Source organism: Alternaria triticimaculans, assembly GCF_023758025.1.
Source record: "Alternaria triticimaculans strain BMP 0046 chromosome Unknown scaffold_1, whole genome shotgun sequence".
Classification (NCBI taxonomy): domain Eukaryota; kingdom Fungi; phylum Ascomycota; class Dothideomycetes; order Pleosporales; family Pleosporaceae; genus Alternaria; species Alternaria triticimaculans.
Window position 1 is genome coordinate 3,247,903 of NW_026055958.1, and position 14,248 is coordinate 3,262,150.

General features: G+C 52.4%; 7 protein-coding genes across 7 annotated transcripts; 4 read left to right on the plus strand and 3 right to left on the minus strand.

Moving 5' to 3' along the window:
- Positions 1-355: 355 nt before the first annotated feature.
- J4E78_001079 (uncharacterized protein) lies at positions 356-831 on the plus strand (the record flags this gene model as incomplete). The annotated part of the gene is made up of 3 exons (XM_049361740.1): positions 356-470; positions 526-757; positions 813-831. The coding sequence occupies 3 exons, from the start codon at positions 356-358 to the stop codon at positions 829-831; spliced, it is 366 nt and encodes a 121-aa protein (XP_049227023.1).
- A 78-nt stretch (positions 832-909) lies between these two features.
- LIA1 (deoxyhypusine hydroxylase) lies at positions 910-1,945 on the minus strand (the record flags this gene model as incomplete). Its single annotated transcript, XM_049361741.1, has 2 exons — positions 910-1,420; positions 1,473-1,945. 2 exons carry the CDS (start codon positions 1,943-1,945, stop codon positions 910-912), a joined length of 984 nt encoding a protein of 327 aa, XP_049227024.1.
- Positions 1,946-2,479: 534 nt separating this feature from the next.
- On the plus strand, positions 2,480-3,747 carry J4E78_001081 (uncharacterized protein; the record flags this gene model as incomplete). The annotated part of the gene is made up of 2 exons (XM_049361742.1): positions 2,480-3,128; positions 3,179-3,747. 2 exons carry the CDS (start codon positions 2,480-2,482, stop codon positions 3,745-3,747), a joined length of 1,218 nt encoding a protein of 405 aa, XP_049227025.1.
- A 2,666-nt stretch (positions 3,748-6,413) lies between these two features.
- Positions 6,414-7,260, plus strand: XYL1_1 (NAD(P)H-dependent D-xylose reductase (XR); the record flags this gene model as incomplete). Its single annotated transcript, XM_049361743.1, has 4 exons — positions 6,414-6,561; positions 6,613-6,742; positions 6,801-6,908; positions 6,963-7,260. The coding sequence occupies 4 exons, from the start codon at positions 6,414-6,416 to the stop codon at positions 7,258-7,260; spliced, it is 684 nt and encodes a 227-aa protein (XP_049227026.1).
- Positions 7,261-8,460: 1,200 nt separating this feature from the next.
- Positions 8,461-9,405, plus strand: J4E78_001083 (uncharacterized protein; the record flags this gene model as incomplete). Its single annotated transcript, XM_049361744.1, has 2 exons — positions 8,461-9,078; positions 9,130-9,405. The coding sequence occupies 2 exons, from the start codon at positions 8,461-8,463 to the stop codon at positions 9,403-9,405; spliced, it is 894 nt and encodes a 297-aa protein (XP_049227027.1).
- A 213-nt stretch (positions 9,406-9,618) lies between these two features.
- Positions 9,619-11,104, minus strand: J4E78_001084 (uncharacterized protein; the record flags this gene model as incomplete). The annotated part of the gene is made up of 3 exons (XM_049361745.1): positions 9,619-10,485; positions 10,547-10,894; positions 10,952-11,104. The coding sequence occupies 3 exons, from the start codon at positions 11,102-11,104 to the stop codon at positions 9,619-9,621; spliced, it is 1,368 nt and encodes a 455-aa protein (XP_049227028.1).
- Positions 11,105-11,554: 450 nt separating this feature from the next.
- Positions 11,555-12,531, minus strand: J4E78_001085 (uncharacterized protein; the record flags this gene model as incomplete). Its single annotated transcript, XM_049361746.1, has 6 exons — positions 11,555-11,750; positions 11,808-11,837; positions 11,885-11,978; positions 12,044-12,229; positions 12,284-12,461; positions 12,526-12,531. The coding sequence occupies 6 exons, from the start codon at positions 12,529-12,531 to the stop codon at positions 11,555-11,557; spliced, it is 690 nt and encodes a 229-aa protein (XP_049227029.1).
- Positions 12,532-14,248: the final 1,717 nt, after the last annotated feature.

Consider the following 14,248-nt stretch of genomic DNA (forward strand, 5'->3'; position numbering starts at 1 on the left):
GCTTGTGGTGTTGAGCACTTGCGGACGGGCGCAGTCGAGGTGTGGTGGTAGACTTGGATTGGACGGGTTGGGCATGCGGCTATATCATCGTGCGTGCGCGCATGCTATGCTCCGGTAGCTGACCTTCCGCTGCTTGGTGAACCGATGGTAGCAAACTTGTTGTAAAAGTGCCATGCAATGCACCGGGAGCATCGAATGCATGTGGTGGTGCACGACATTCAGACGCGTTCTCACCGCCTGCCATTCCCGTCCTAGCTTGGCTGCAGCCGCGGAAGTCGCGATTCCCTGTAACTTTTTTCCTCAACTCCAACACCAATCACCCGCACCAAGACGATAAATCGATAAATCACCCACCATGTCGGCTATTGGTAGTCTTGTCTTTTGCACCGACTGCGGAAATCTCCTCGACGGATCTGCCGGCAAGCAGAATGTCATCTTGACCTGCGCGGCATGCGGAGCGCAATGTAAAGGTATGCGCCGTCTATGTTGCGCATGCAGAAGAGTAGAAGATTTAACCGACCGCAGATACATCGTCCAAGACTGTCGTCACAGTTTCGAAGCCCACCGCTTTCCCGTCGTCGCTGCGCGCAAAGAGATCCGAGGTTCAGACCATATCCGAAGAGGACGTTCAGACGAGCAGCGTCATCAATCATCCATGCGAGAAATGCGGAAGAGAGGAAGTGCGATACTACACACAACAACTGCGAAGTGCAGATGAAGGAAGTACTGTCTTCTACGAGTGCGACTGCGGTCACAAGTACGTTCAATCGTCCATGTCAAGAGCTGAGCTTATGCTAATTGCTATCTTACAGATGGAATACCAACAACTGAAGCGAAAATTCTACCTATGTGGCCATTTTGAATTCTAGATACCCCGAACGCCGTATGCATGCAATCCCTTGGGCTGCGCTAAGCTGCAACAGCTTGTGGCACGATCGCGTACTCCATCTCTCCGTTCTTCTCAAACTCTGCCATGTCAAGTGCTACGACCACACTGTCGCGCACCACCTGCTCTGGGTCGTTCAAAAATTTACGCAGAGTATCCTCGACACCCTCTTCATCGCCCAAGCTTCCAAGTGCCTCGGCTGCCTCATGTCGGACCATGCTTGCCTCCTTTGTGTTACTGAGCGCTTCTGTAAGACTAGGGATGGATGCGGGGTGTGACAGCTGCCCAAAGACAAAGGCGATTTCGTGGCGGAAGAGAGCAGATGGGTCTGTGAATCCGCGAGCGAGCGCCTGTACAGCCGGAACGGCAGTTGGGAGGTCCGGCGGCGAGGAGAGATCGCGCAGGGCGAACATGGCTCGGTAGCGCTGGAACAAGGGCAACGAGGTGTCGAGCAGTGTCTTTTCAAGTTCGGGGATCGATGCCTTCTCTGTACTCTGTGGTAGTGGTGGCGCAGGGTCGATGGACGTGAAGTCGCTGTGTAGTAGTCAGCAAGAAAGTGAATACACAGGAATTGAAATTAGCATACCTCTTCTTCAACTTCTCCTGCCCCTTCTGCAGCCCATGGTCCCACTCTATGCGGTCCACAGCAATATCGCAAGTCTCCCGTACGACATCAATCTCTTTGACGTCGTCCCTCAACGCCCTTAGCAGCTCAAGACTGCCCTTGTCGCTCAGCGCACCAAGTGCCTCGGCAGCCTCATGCCTGCACATGGAGTCCTCCTCTTTATCCTCCAATACGCCCCTCAAGGGCGCGATGGCAGCATCGTGCCCCGACTGACCCAGGCAGTAGGCGAGTTCGTGCTTCAACAGAGCTGACGGCGATGCGAAAGCGGCGGCAATGGCATCGATTGCGGGGACAGTCTGCACACTGGGTGGCTGCAGACCCGCAAGGTGCTTGAGAGAGAAAAGAGCGCGAAAGCGGCGGGCGAGGGGCTCCGACTCCGAGGTGAGGATGTTGCGAAGCGTAGGAACTTGGGTGTCCTGCTCTGTGACTGCCATTTTGCTGCTGTGGAAAAGAAAAGTAATCGCGGACGTAGCTCTTCACGTAAATGTCTTCCGAAAGCGGCTCGACTCTTTTTTGGCGGGGATGCAGAGATCTGGTGGGGTGTCAAAGTTCCATCTGATAAGATCTTCACCGCACCTGCATCCACAGCAGTTGACGCTAGTCGGATACGGTTAGACATAATGTGACAGCGTGGCAGACCAGTTGACCGAGTCCAGGGCTGCATGAGCCATGCAGGAACAAGCCGCTCTGTTCACCTTACTTTCACTAGCTATGACTCCTTTTTGCCCCGTCTTTACTCCCCGTGAGTGAAAGACTCAGCAGGTCAACAGCGCATCAAAGGGACAAAGACTATACCTGGGCCTGCCGCATGGGGAATCGAGCAGCCTCACTCTCACCTTCACTTCACCGCGACTTCGCATATCGACTGCAAACCCCCACCACGCTCCTTACACGTCACACCCACGACGACGTGACGGGGACGCTTCTTTTACGCGACCAGACTCGACTGCTTCCACCTACCACTTAGTATGGCGTTTCTTCGCGGAGTGTCCGACTGCTTCTGGAACTATGTCAGTCCGCGCAAGACACAACAGCGCCGGGAGAAGCCGTATGCCTTCAAGGTGCCTGCGCTCCCCACTCGATCCGCTGCTCTGTCAAAACACGCTACACCACCGCCTACACGAGACATGAGCCCCGAGGCCCACGTCAAGACCCGGGGACCCAGCCCACCGAGCACTCACTACGATATCGATGCGACGCTGCTACCGCCCTCCCCACCAGCCTCGGCCATGTCGTCCAAGGACCTGGAAGGAGATACCCTGGTCGCGTATTCGCCCATCGCACTCGCGAGGGACCACGAAAACGATGGCTCTTCGGCCGACCTATGGGATGCGAACGAAGAGACCATGGTCGTTGATGACGGCACCTACATGGTCGTACAAAAGAAGGTCAACCACGACCAGGAGCGGTACAGACAAGATCAACAAGCCCGTGAGCTGCGTGACGCTGGTTGGTCTGAGGACGCGGTCTTTCTTTTTCAGAAGCTGGGCATGCGCGGATTTGAGCCACTGATGCCCATTAGCTGGATCGATGATCTCGAGACTGTCCCCGCAGACCTATTCACCGAGAACATCGACAAGGCCTTCATCAAGCCAGCCTGCGGTACTGATTACAGTGGTATGTCACGATCTTGTAGTTGCTAAGAGGATCTTACTAACAGCGTCCAGCGCAGCATGCTCTCGAGAAGCTGTTCGACCTGGGCGGTGTCGCTCGCGACGCCTGGCAGACGCGGACAAAGCGCGCTCCCCACTTCCAGATCGGCAAGGCTGTCAAGGCATACACAAAATGGGCTATGAAGGACGGCAGAGTCGAGCATCTCTGGTCCCAGCTCCCCCTATTCCAAACCGTCACCTTCTCGAGACATGTACACCCGGCGGTGGGAGAGCGCAAGATGATCGAGAAGCTTGGTCGGCTACACGAGCTATGGTACGACGCTCTACAGATCGATGAGGCAGCAGCCCGCGGAGATGCTATTGTGCCTGAAGTCCCGACCCTCTATGGTATCACTGCAACGCACACCGTCATGGCATTTGTAAGCTACGCGCCGCCGACCTTGAAGAACGAACAACCTTCACTCCGTTTACTCGCCATGTACGACTTTATGCAGGAAGGCTGTGACGTCTGGAACTCACTTGCCATCTCCATCTTCATCATTCACGCGAGGAACAGAATGATGCAGTTGAGGGAGTGGCTTCCTGAGCCGGAGGTATCAACCGGCGAAGACCCTGATCTTTGAACGACGAACACGAAACCAAACACACAACACACGAGAGTGGATGAAAGAGATGACAAACTACGTAATGAACGAGATGGATATGGTTATGAACGATGGATACGATTTCGGTGCGAGGCCTTTTGCTTCTAGATATACCCGGTTATGAGCGCAATACCCCCAGTTTTCTTTTATTTCCTTTGTCAGACTGGCTGAACGACTGATGTCGGGCTCCACCAGAGAGCTGGAGACGACGAATACCCCAAATTGCGTTACTTTGCACATGCCTCAACGCAAGCAAACTTGCGGTGGTCGATGTGACAGACTGAAGACGATGAAATTGTTCAGAACAATTACATAGTAATCATAGAAACAAACTGATATATCATACAATTGCATTTCTCTGCCTGATTGTGATGCTGACTTCTGCATACATCGCGACCCTGTTGACGCCGTAACTCCACATCTCGTGAGCTGGTGCCTCTTTTCCTTTATATCCCCTCATACCCCTTCACCCTTTCCTGGAGCGGCTTTTGTGCCCTTGATCAGACCTCTTTCCTCGGAGTCCACACCCAACCTGCTTCTTGACAGATCCTCAGATCTTCGAGCTTCTTCTCCAAATCCAACATGCAGTCCCTGCAGTGTCCCGAGAAGATGGTTATGGAATTGGTGGGGTTTTGACACGGTAGTCGATACCTGCTTCCGGGGTCTGCGCCGCACATGGTGAACGGGTTGTCGTAGACTTGTGTCTTGTGCTCGCATGCGGTGTGGTGGTAGAAGTTGCGTCTGCACATGGTTGTTAAATTGTGGTTTTGGTGGAGATGTAGGCTTGGAATTGGAGATTTGACTGGTAATTTGGGGACTGAGGAGGTTGTTGGTGTTGTTAGTGATAGCGAAAGTCTGGTTAGTAGCAGAGGTTGGAGAATACAAGCTATTCAGTCACAGTGAATTCGAGTTTGCTACGTCCTTGTCGTTGTCAAGGTGAAGTGAGAACTTTTCCTGGAGCACTTCTGAGTGACCTGCAGGAAGTCATGGTGAAGCAAGATTTTGATCTTCCCATGATCGCAAGACCTTGTAGGAGCCTAGTTGAAGAGTGACAGATTAGGTATTGTCGAAGGAGAGCAAAATATCAGCAACTGGGGGTGGACAGTTCGTTACTGTCGGCTTCTTGCCCATGTGCAAAGCCCAGCTCACGTGATGTTTCACTCCATTCGACTCCCTCGTACCAACCTGCACAGCGTGCCCCTTCATACTCGGCCGTTCAACCAAGCTTCCACGCATTCACCTTTCACCCACCGGGACAAGACATCTTATACAGTACCAAGAGTCTGGGCAAGCAAGCCCGCTATGCGGTGTCTAGACTGTAGAATCCGGGGTACAGACGGCTATGTAAACATTTACCGTACGTGATGGCGCACAATATGGCGGGTAAAACGTGATTGGCGCGTTAAGTTCCCCGGATCCCCAGGACTGGCTACTATTCTCCGGGATACGGGGAAATGTCGTGTTCTGATCACCTCGCATTACGCAAGGGGCGCTGCGTACATGTGAAGAGGGAATTGCGGCTGCGGTGATGCGGCTGCGGTGATGCGGACGTGGTGATGCGTCCTTTACGGATATGACAGCCTCATGTGATGGTATGTAAGAACTCATTTAGACGTTCTTGGTAACAAGGGGAGTGGTTCGGCAAGCCTGCCGTATATATGAAGTCAGGAGATCGATCCATATTCGCAAGATCTCAAGGACCAGGGACAGTGATCTTGTGCAGCGGGCTGAAGGGTCGAACAGCTCATTACGATCTCGCAACTATGATTGCGGATTCCTGCTGCCGACATGTTCGCTGATTATGCTGGTCCAGAACGAGCGCAGTGACGGTGAGAAGGAGACAAGCGGTATGCGGCTCAAGCAAGATGCAGGCAAACGTCCCTTGGCGGCGCGCTTGGACGCCCCACGAAAATATCGCAGTCCTTCATCTGTTGCTGTAACATCGCCAACACCTCACGAACTATGCCTGAAGTACTGCATAGCCTGCTAAGCTTCTTGGGTATCGAGCAATCACCATACAATGTGTAAGAGATGCGCCTTCTGCCGCCACTTCTAGCCTTGGAAGCGCCACACGTGTCACGCGGCTTCACATAGATTACCAACTTACAACTCCACTGTTCGGTGTTCATGCCAAGACGTTCTTTAACCGCAGGAAGATTGTAAAGGCGGAGAGCTTGGCATATGCATGCCATAGAGCTTGGGAGCACACGTGGATGGGTGCTCGCCAGGACAGTCGTAGCGCCGCCATGACCCGAAGCCCACTCCACCACGGAGATATTGACATGTAGGTTAATAACCGCCCGGTCTTGTCCCGTAACCGTTTGTTTCAAGTTGCAGACCAATCATAGCGGATGCTGCGCCGGCATTTCGCATGCCTTTCTTTCCAGAAGCCAAGCCCGGCATAGTAGTGTTTCTCCTATCGCAGCACTTGATCTACATCCTAGCTGCTAAGAGACGGACGGCCGTAGTGAAGGCGAGAATGTTTGTCTTGGTTCCGCCAGCAGACCCGGGGCTACCCCATTGAACCAGCAAGCCGCGGTGCGTAGCGGAGCAAAGGCATATAAAGCCATCTTGAGTCGCCTCGTAGATCACCACCACGATCAAACATCTCCTTCGCTTCCTACCACAAGCAACTCATATTCAAGATGGTCTCTTTCACCTCCCTCGTCACTGCTGCTATCGCGGCTACTGGCGTTTTCGCTGCTCCCGCCACTGATGTAGCTGCTCGTTCGCCTAGTGACCTTGTTGCCCGCCAGAGCACTCCCAACGCTGAGGGAACTCACAACGGCTGCTGTAAGTCGTATCATGAAGCAATATGTTGAGCATAGCTGATCATGTGTCTAGTCTACTCTTGGTGGACTGATGGTGGCTCCCGCGTCACCTACACCAACGGTGCTGGCGGAAGCTACAGCGTCAACTGGGGAAGCGGTGGCAACTTCGTCGGTGGAAAGGGATGGAACCCTGGATCTGCCCGGTATGTCAATCCAAGCGACTGCATGCTTGATGTGAGACCTTTGCTGACCATGTATCAGTACCATCACCTACTCGGGTACCTACAACCCCAACGGCAACTCCTACCTTGCCATCTACGGCTGGACTCGCAACCCGCTCGTCGAGTACTACGTCGTTGAGAACTTCGGGTGAGTAATGTCCCTGTACGGACTGCATGAGAGACATACACTAACATCACAAAGAACTTACGACCCATCTTCCCAAGCCTCGAACAAGGGTACACTGACCGCCGACGGCTCTTCCTACAAGATCGCTCAGTCGACCCGTACCAACCAGCCATCCATCGATGGAACTAGGACCTTTCAGCAGTACTGGTCTGTTCGCCAGAACAAGCGTTCCAGCGGATCTGTCAACATGAAGACTCACTTTGACGCCTGGGCCAGCAAGGGCATGACCCTTGGTAGCCACTACTACCAGATCGTTGCCACTGAGGGTTACTTCTCCACTGGCTCAGCCTCCATCACCGTCAACTGCCCGTAAGCTTTCCATCACGGAAAGACTCAACTTCCTGAGGCGGTGACGCAGATGCTGTGATGGTGCAAGGGTGTGAAGATGCCAAAGGTCGTTCACTTCCCTGGCGACTTCTTTACTGTAAATATTATCTTACGCTGGTTTGCTAGCACGAAAATGTCAAACTTTTGCCATTCCACATACCAATTCACGTCGCTGTCAATCACTGGTGTCAACTCTTCACGCACACGACATACTAAAGCAATGCGCGAGACCGAACTTTGCTTTCTCCTATACATTTCCTGAATATTAGACTTGACAATGTGCCTTCGCCACTACATACAATACTCATGCCCGCACAAGTTGCTCCATCCTATACACCCTTTTACGTTATGTCCACGAGCCGAACATCGCCCCCCACAGCGTCAATGCAACAGGGTCGATGACCGAATGCACCCCGAAGGTATACCGTGTCCAAAATGTCTGAGGAAAGAGCAAGATCGTAGAAGTAGGGAAGACAACAAAGCCAAGAAACCACGGGACCCTCGTTGGCCCGGGGGCCCGAAATGGTCTGGCTATCGCGGTGTAGGAGGAAAAGATAGTTACCGCGACGATGTACCGCAGTAGGTATCAGATGTGAGAGACCAGACTGCGGGTCAGGTGAGGTTAATGGAGCTCATGATGACTCGATGGCCCTGGAGGCGTCGAAGCGCCCGTCATAGCCACGTCTGCAGGTCAGCTCACCTTTACCTCCTCTCCCAAGCCTATGACAGCTGGCAGGTACAGTAGAGGCCCTACTTAGATCTTCTTATTTATCTGTTCCTTCCCAAAACTACTTCACCTAGTCATCAGCATCCTCTCGACTTCGCGGTTCATACTGTAACCTGAACTACCTCACCTGGTCCCTTTCCGAGACACAACCCAAGGGCTCGCACCATGACGGACAACCCAGAAAACTCCCCAAAGTCTTCCGATCGCTACACGCTAGCAGAAATTCACCAAGAGATTGCAAGAGACGAAAACTGGCGAACAAACTTTCGCTACTTACCCAAGGCCTTGAAAGCAAATCTTAAATTTCACCTAGTAATTCGAACCGGGAGCGAGAGAAACTTGCTGATTGGATATTACAACAACCACAAACATCTGCGTGTACACGCTCGAGTGTGCCCTTCAGCGAGTGGCCTTCTCAACCTAGTGAACGTGCATCTTCACGATGGCACCTCAATAGGGATGCATCGAGCACATATAAGAAACGACACTTTGCTGCTGCAAAAGGTCAAGTACGTTGAGCCTTTCAACCAGCTGGACAACATTGGCAGCATCAAATGGCGCACGTCACTACGCTTCCTAGTCTTATACTATTTCCTCGAACAAAAGCTTATCGACCGTACCATCTTCACAAAAGATGGATTGGAGTCGTTGCAGAGAGCGTGTAAGAGCATCGCCGATGGGCAGATTCGGTTCGAGAAAAAGCCAACGCGCCCACTTCTCGTCATTCCAAAAAGCGTCCAAACCACAGAAGTCCAGACTCGACCGGGATCAGAAGAAGACGACGAAGACCAAGATTTTGAAGGCATACTCGTCAAGCGGGAGGATATGCCAGTCGTGCTGGTGAAAGCAACTGAGGATGATCCTACACGTGCGGTCAGTACCATGGTGCAACGAGACGGCATCGTTGCCGCAAGACCATTCCCGAAGAAAATGACCAGTCAAAAGAATCCAGAGCGGAGTTGCGGACATGCGTCAGCTGGAACTATCTTCGCATGCGAGTCTAAGAGAAAAAGGTCTGCGGATGACCATGCCAAGAGAGAGAAGGAGCAGGACAGAGAAGAGGATGCGAAGCTGGTAGTAAGTTGCATAGTGATTACCTGGAACCACTGAAATTAACTCTTCTCTCAGTGCAGCCGCTTCAAGCGCCTCGCACAGATCAAAATTGAGAGTCTGCAAAGGGAAGCGACTGCGATCCAGGATACGTTGAATGCGCACACCATGACATTCAACGAGGCCGTCATGGCGGTTTCGACTTATGAGAAGGCTCTCCTAGTTGCAAAAGCAAGGCTGGAGGCAGTACAAGCTGCAAAGGCGGCCACGGAGACAAAATTGGAGGAAGTGCACAGTGAGATAACTACCAAGAGCTGGATATTTCAGGAAGGCTTTGAGTCTTTCTACGGTTGAAGAACTTGAGCTACCAAAACATTGTGGGCTTTTCACCAGGAGTTACGGAAGGAATGACTTTACGGTTGCGATTTAGGTGTTGGCGTCGGAGTTCTCAAGGGGGTTGCGAAAATAACGACTGATTGTGAACTAAAAGTCTTTGCTCAATCATGGTATGGGTCCTGAGCATCATAGCCCGCTAAAACAAATCACAATCACACAAACTAGCCCACCTTACAAGTGCGCGGCGACATCAGTGTAGAGTGGCATCGTACCTGGAGTCGTCGCAAGCGCTTCCTCAATGATTGACAAGGCGAGATCGATCTGCTCCTCCGTAACCGTGATCGGAGGCGCTATCCGGAACACTCCACCAAACGATGCCATCGTGGCTAGCTGAGCCCACAAGCCCATCTCTGCAATCTTTGTTGACACTGCGGCCCCGACTTCCGGGGCACCGACCTTTGTCTTTCTGTCGCCAACAATCTCCATTCCAGCCATTAGACCGCGACCACGAACGTCGCCAATGCAACCGTAGCGTGACTGCAACTGCCTGAGTCCTGCTTGGAGCTTGAAACCGAGCCTCTTGGAACGAGCGCAGAGCTCGTCTCTCATGACGATCTCGAGAACCTTGTCGCCCACAGCAGCTGGAAGTGGATCGTTGATATGGGTAGTGTAGAACAAGAAGCCGTTATCTTTGGCATGCTGGGCGATGGGGTTCGACGTCAGGACGGCACTGAGCGGTATGCCATTTCCAAGCGTCTTGCTGAGTGTCACAATATCCGGTACCACGCCTTCATCCTCAGGGTAATGTGTAAACGCGAACATATCGCCAGCTCTTCCGAGTGCCGTCTGAGCTTCATCCACAATTAGTAGCATGCCTCGAGCGACGCAGTGCTCCTTCAGGGCCTTCAAGTATCCAGGTGGAAGCTCTAGCATACCACCACTTGATAGAATCGGCTCAACGATAGCTGCCGCAAGCGAGCCGCAGGACTGTTTGTCTACAAGATCGAAGCCGTAGTCCAGTTCAGTCTTCCAATCGTGAGTACCGTCAGCGTGTCTGAATATCGACCGATAGGAGTTGGGTGTTGGCAGCGCTAGGTTCTAAATGTAGGCGCATGAGGTCAGTGTATGTCTCACATGCAATTAACGCAGATGCACTTACCCCAATCATGTTGGGACCGTAGCCTGACCGTCCGGCGTGATACTGAGCACCGAGCGACCCGCCTGTCATGCCATGCCATGAGGCAGCCAGACCAACGATCTCCCATTTGCCAGTGTAGAATTTGGCCAGTCGAATTGCGGCTTCATTCGCTTCGCCGCCCGTACTGAGAAAGAAAGCTTTGTCGAGCCCCGCCGGCGCAACGCTAGTTAATCGTTTCGCAAGATTGATGACTGGGGGACTGATCATCCCACTGAAAAGATGATCGAGATGTTGCGCATGATCCGCGATCACTTTCACAACCTCAGGATGGCCATGCCCAATCAGAGTGCTCATCTGGCCTGAAGTGAACTAAATGCAACAGTTAACGGTGTATACTTAAGGCTTTCGGAGCTTGAAGCCACTTACGTCCATCATTCGGTGACCCGATGCTGTCTGCACGTTGATGCTGTCGGTGGAGGTGATGATCTCAGGATGGAATGCGGTCCCGTATGTGAGCAGATTGTCGTCCGCATCGCGCTGCAATTGCGTAATGTCGGCGTCTGCATATGGAAGAGGCATGATAGTGTCTATCTCGCTGCAGCTGTACTGGTCGATGGGAAAGATGATATTTGGCGTTGCTTGTGTTCCCCATGTTGCTGAGTAGCTGGGGACTGGTTATATAGACAGTCTTGTATGCAGTCCCAGGCGCCATCCCACGGAACGATACGCACGAAGACGCATTGCTGTGTTTTCCGACGGAGACGCTGGAAGCATCAGAGCAGATACACGTGACCGTATCCCGTCGGAAAGAAGGGTGCAGCCATGGAGGTGGCAGGGGATGATAGCGATAAGCATTGAGCTAACTACGGCTGGCGCTTGAGCCACGATGACGACGCGAAACCCGAGAACGCGACCGCGACCGCGCAACTTCGGGAAAACTGCAATGTGCACTTCTACAGCTCAATAGCCGCGCACGCTGCATCAATACACCGGACCCCAAACTCCATGATCTTCATACCACTCACATTCTCAGCCCGAGCTGTAGTTACTCTCGACCCATCCACCATCAATAGACCATGACGCTTTTGTAACGTGCGCAGCCTCATCGCCCAGCAGGAAAGCGACCGATCCGGCTATCTCCCATGTTTCTGGAAGCTCACGGTTCAAGATACATGGAATGTTGTCTTTATTCAGATGGAATTCACCAGCAGCTGAGTTGAAAGGCCTAAGTATCGGAAGTCAGCGAATGTGTCACGACCAATCTGTACAGAACAGAACCTACTTCGTCATCATTTCTGTGTTAAAGCATCCGCTGCCTACAATTAGCTCAGGTCGTCTTCAGACATCCAAGTCACTTACGGGCACAGCGCGTTGACCCTGATTCGCCTCGACGCCCCTTCAAAAGCTGCAACTTTCGTAAGACCAATGAGCGCGTGCTTGGCGGCGACGTATGCTTCAAAGGTGGAGATGCGAAGTCAGCGTATGTTTCGTATGCATTTGGAAAACCTCGGTATTTACCTGACGTGCCAGGCGTTCCGTAGTGGCTCGCAATGCTTCCAACATTGACGATTGAGCCACCGTCCTTGATAACCTTCATTTCTTCTTTCAAACAGTGGAAAGTACCAACAACGTTCACGTTGAGCAGCCTAGCGAAATATTCTGGGTCGAGATCGGTTATAGGGAAGATCTCGCGTTGCTCCACGGCTAGAAGACTCGATCAGAAATACGTCCAGCATCCCGAAGGCCAATTGAGCTCACCAGCGACGTTTGCGGCACCGTCGAGCTTTCCAAATTTAGCTACGGTCTCCTCGATCCAAGACCGAACACTGTCTAGGTTGGCGATATCTACAACGCACGTCCAGTACCGGTCCTTGGCGTCTGGAAGCTCAGCGTCGATCTCTTTGGTGGCTTTTGACAGATTGTCAACCGACGTTGCCTGAAGTTTGGTGTACGAAGTCAGCATACGTTTCACACATGTTAAGTATAGGAACATCACTTACACACATAGATACTGTGGCACCTCGTATCAGCAAGTACTTGCTAACAGCAAGGCCCAGTCCACGGCTGGCGCCAGTAACAGCGATAACCCTCCCCAAGAAAGGGAGGGTATTGACAGCATATGGGAGGGTCTTAGCCGTGCCGTTCATATCGATAGGCCAGAATATGAGAGATATCAGGTATCATCAGTGCGACAGCGATGTGCCGCTCATATATCTCACGAGTCAACAGCCATATGCAAACCCTCTTTCATGGCTGCGAGCCACGAGCCGCCAGCACAACCGCGCCGCATGTTCAGATGCCGAACTCCTAGCCCAGTTTCCAACATGGGATACTACGACCCGTTTAAAGCTCCCGCACTAGATCCTTCAGTGGGGCGCGGAGTTGTGTGCCGCTGCTTATTGGGGAAACCCCCGGGACTAGCGCGATCCATTTGCCGGCTACCAGCTCCAGAGAGAGTCAATCGCACGATCCTCTCATTCAAATAAATGTCTTTCAAGACTCGTTCGTCGGGTAGTTGTCCACCTTTATCACAGACAGTTCGTACAATGCCCAACCGTGGAGCAATGTGAAGCTATGTTGTCTTTCTCCCATACCAACCTGGAGGCGGATGACGTCGCTGACATTGTTGAATGAATGGGCGATGCTGGATGGGAGCTAGGATGGTCTCATCGCTTGCATGGATGCGAAGTGGCCCTGCAGATACCTACCGGAAATGAGCGATGGGAAATGGAAATGCCAGCACCTAGACTTGTTGACGTTCACAACCACTCCAGCGGTCCCATGCGATGATGAGGCGCAGGTAGGTTTTGTGATTGGACAGACCAATTCGGAGGTTATAAGCATGCGCCTCTCCTCGACTGTTACCCTGCGTATCTTAACCTGCACGCGCTTTCTAGATTAGCGAGGATGAGTGCAACGTCAGTCTACATGGTGGCACCACCGCCTGGTCAAATCAGACATGTCGTCAACCCTCCGAACCTTCATCGAGAATTGGCCGCTGTTGGAGTCTCGACGACCATTGTTGCTCTAGTGGCGGTGATACTGCAGCTCTTCACACGAGCATATGTTACCAAACTGGGTATTCGCCTCAACGATTGTGAGTCTCTCCAATGGTCCATGTATTAAGGAAAGGCAATCTTGCTAAACTTTCTGTGCTTAGATATAGTAGTATGTGCGATGATTTGCAGCCTTGCGCTACTAGGGTGCAATTTTCCGCGTATGTTCCATAGCTACTACTGCACCTTGCGTGACTAAGTATGACACAGATATGAAGTCCGGTCTGGGCTACCATATGTGGGAAGTCAAAACAGACGAGTACTTGGTTTCTTTCCAAAAGGCAGGTACACTCGTTGCAACATTCCGGCTGCGACACTAACGAAACGCGCAGTGGACACTGGTCGGCACGACCCTCTACGCTACCAGCATCGCATTCTCAAAACTTTCGATACTGCTGTTCTATCTACGCCTTTCGCCACAAGTATGGTTCCGCACACTAGTTTGGATCCTCGTGGCGGTGGTTGTAATCTACGCCACGGTCTACGATCTCGTCAGTATCTTCGGCTGCAGACCGATAGCTGCGACATGGGATCTTAGACTTGTACCCGGGGCTACATGTCTTGATCAGCTGACCAAGTACATGGCGCTCTCCGTCCTGAACATTATAATTGATGTCTTGACATTGATACTTCCGATACCCATTGTAGCACGACTACAGATGCCGCG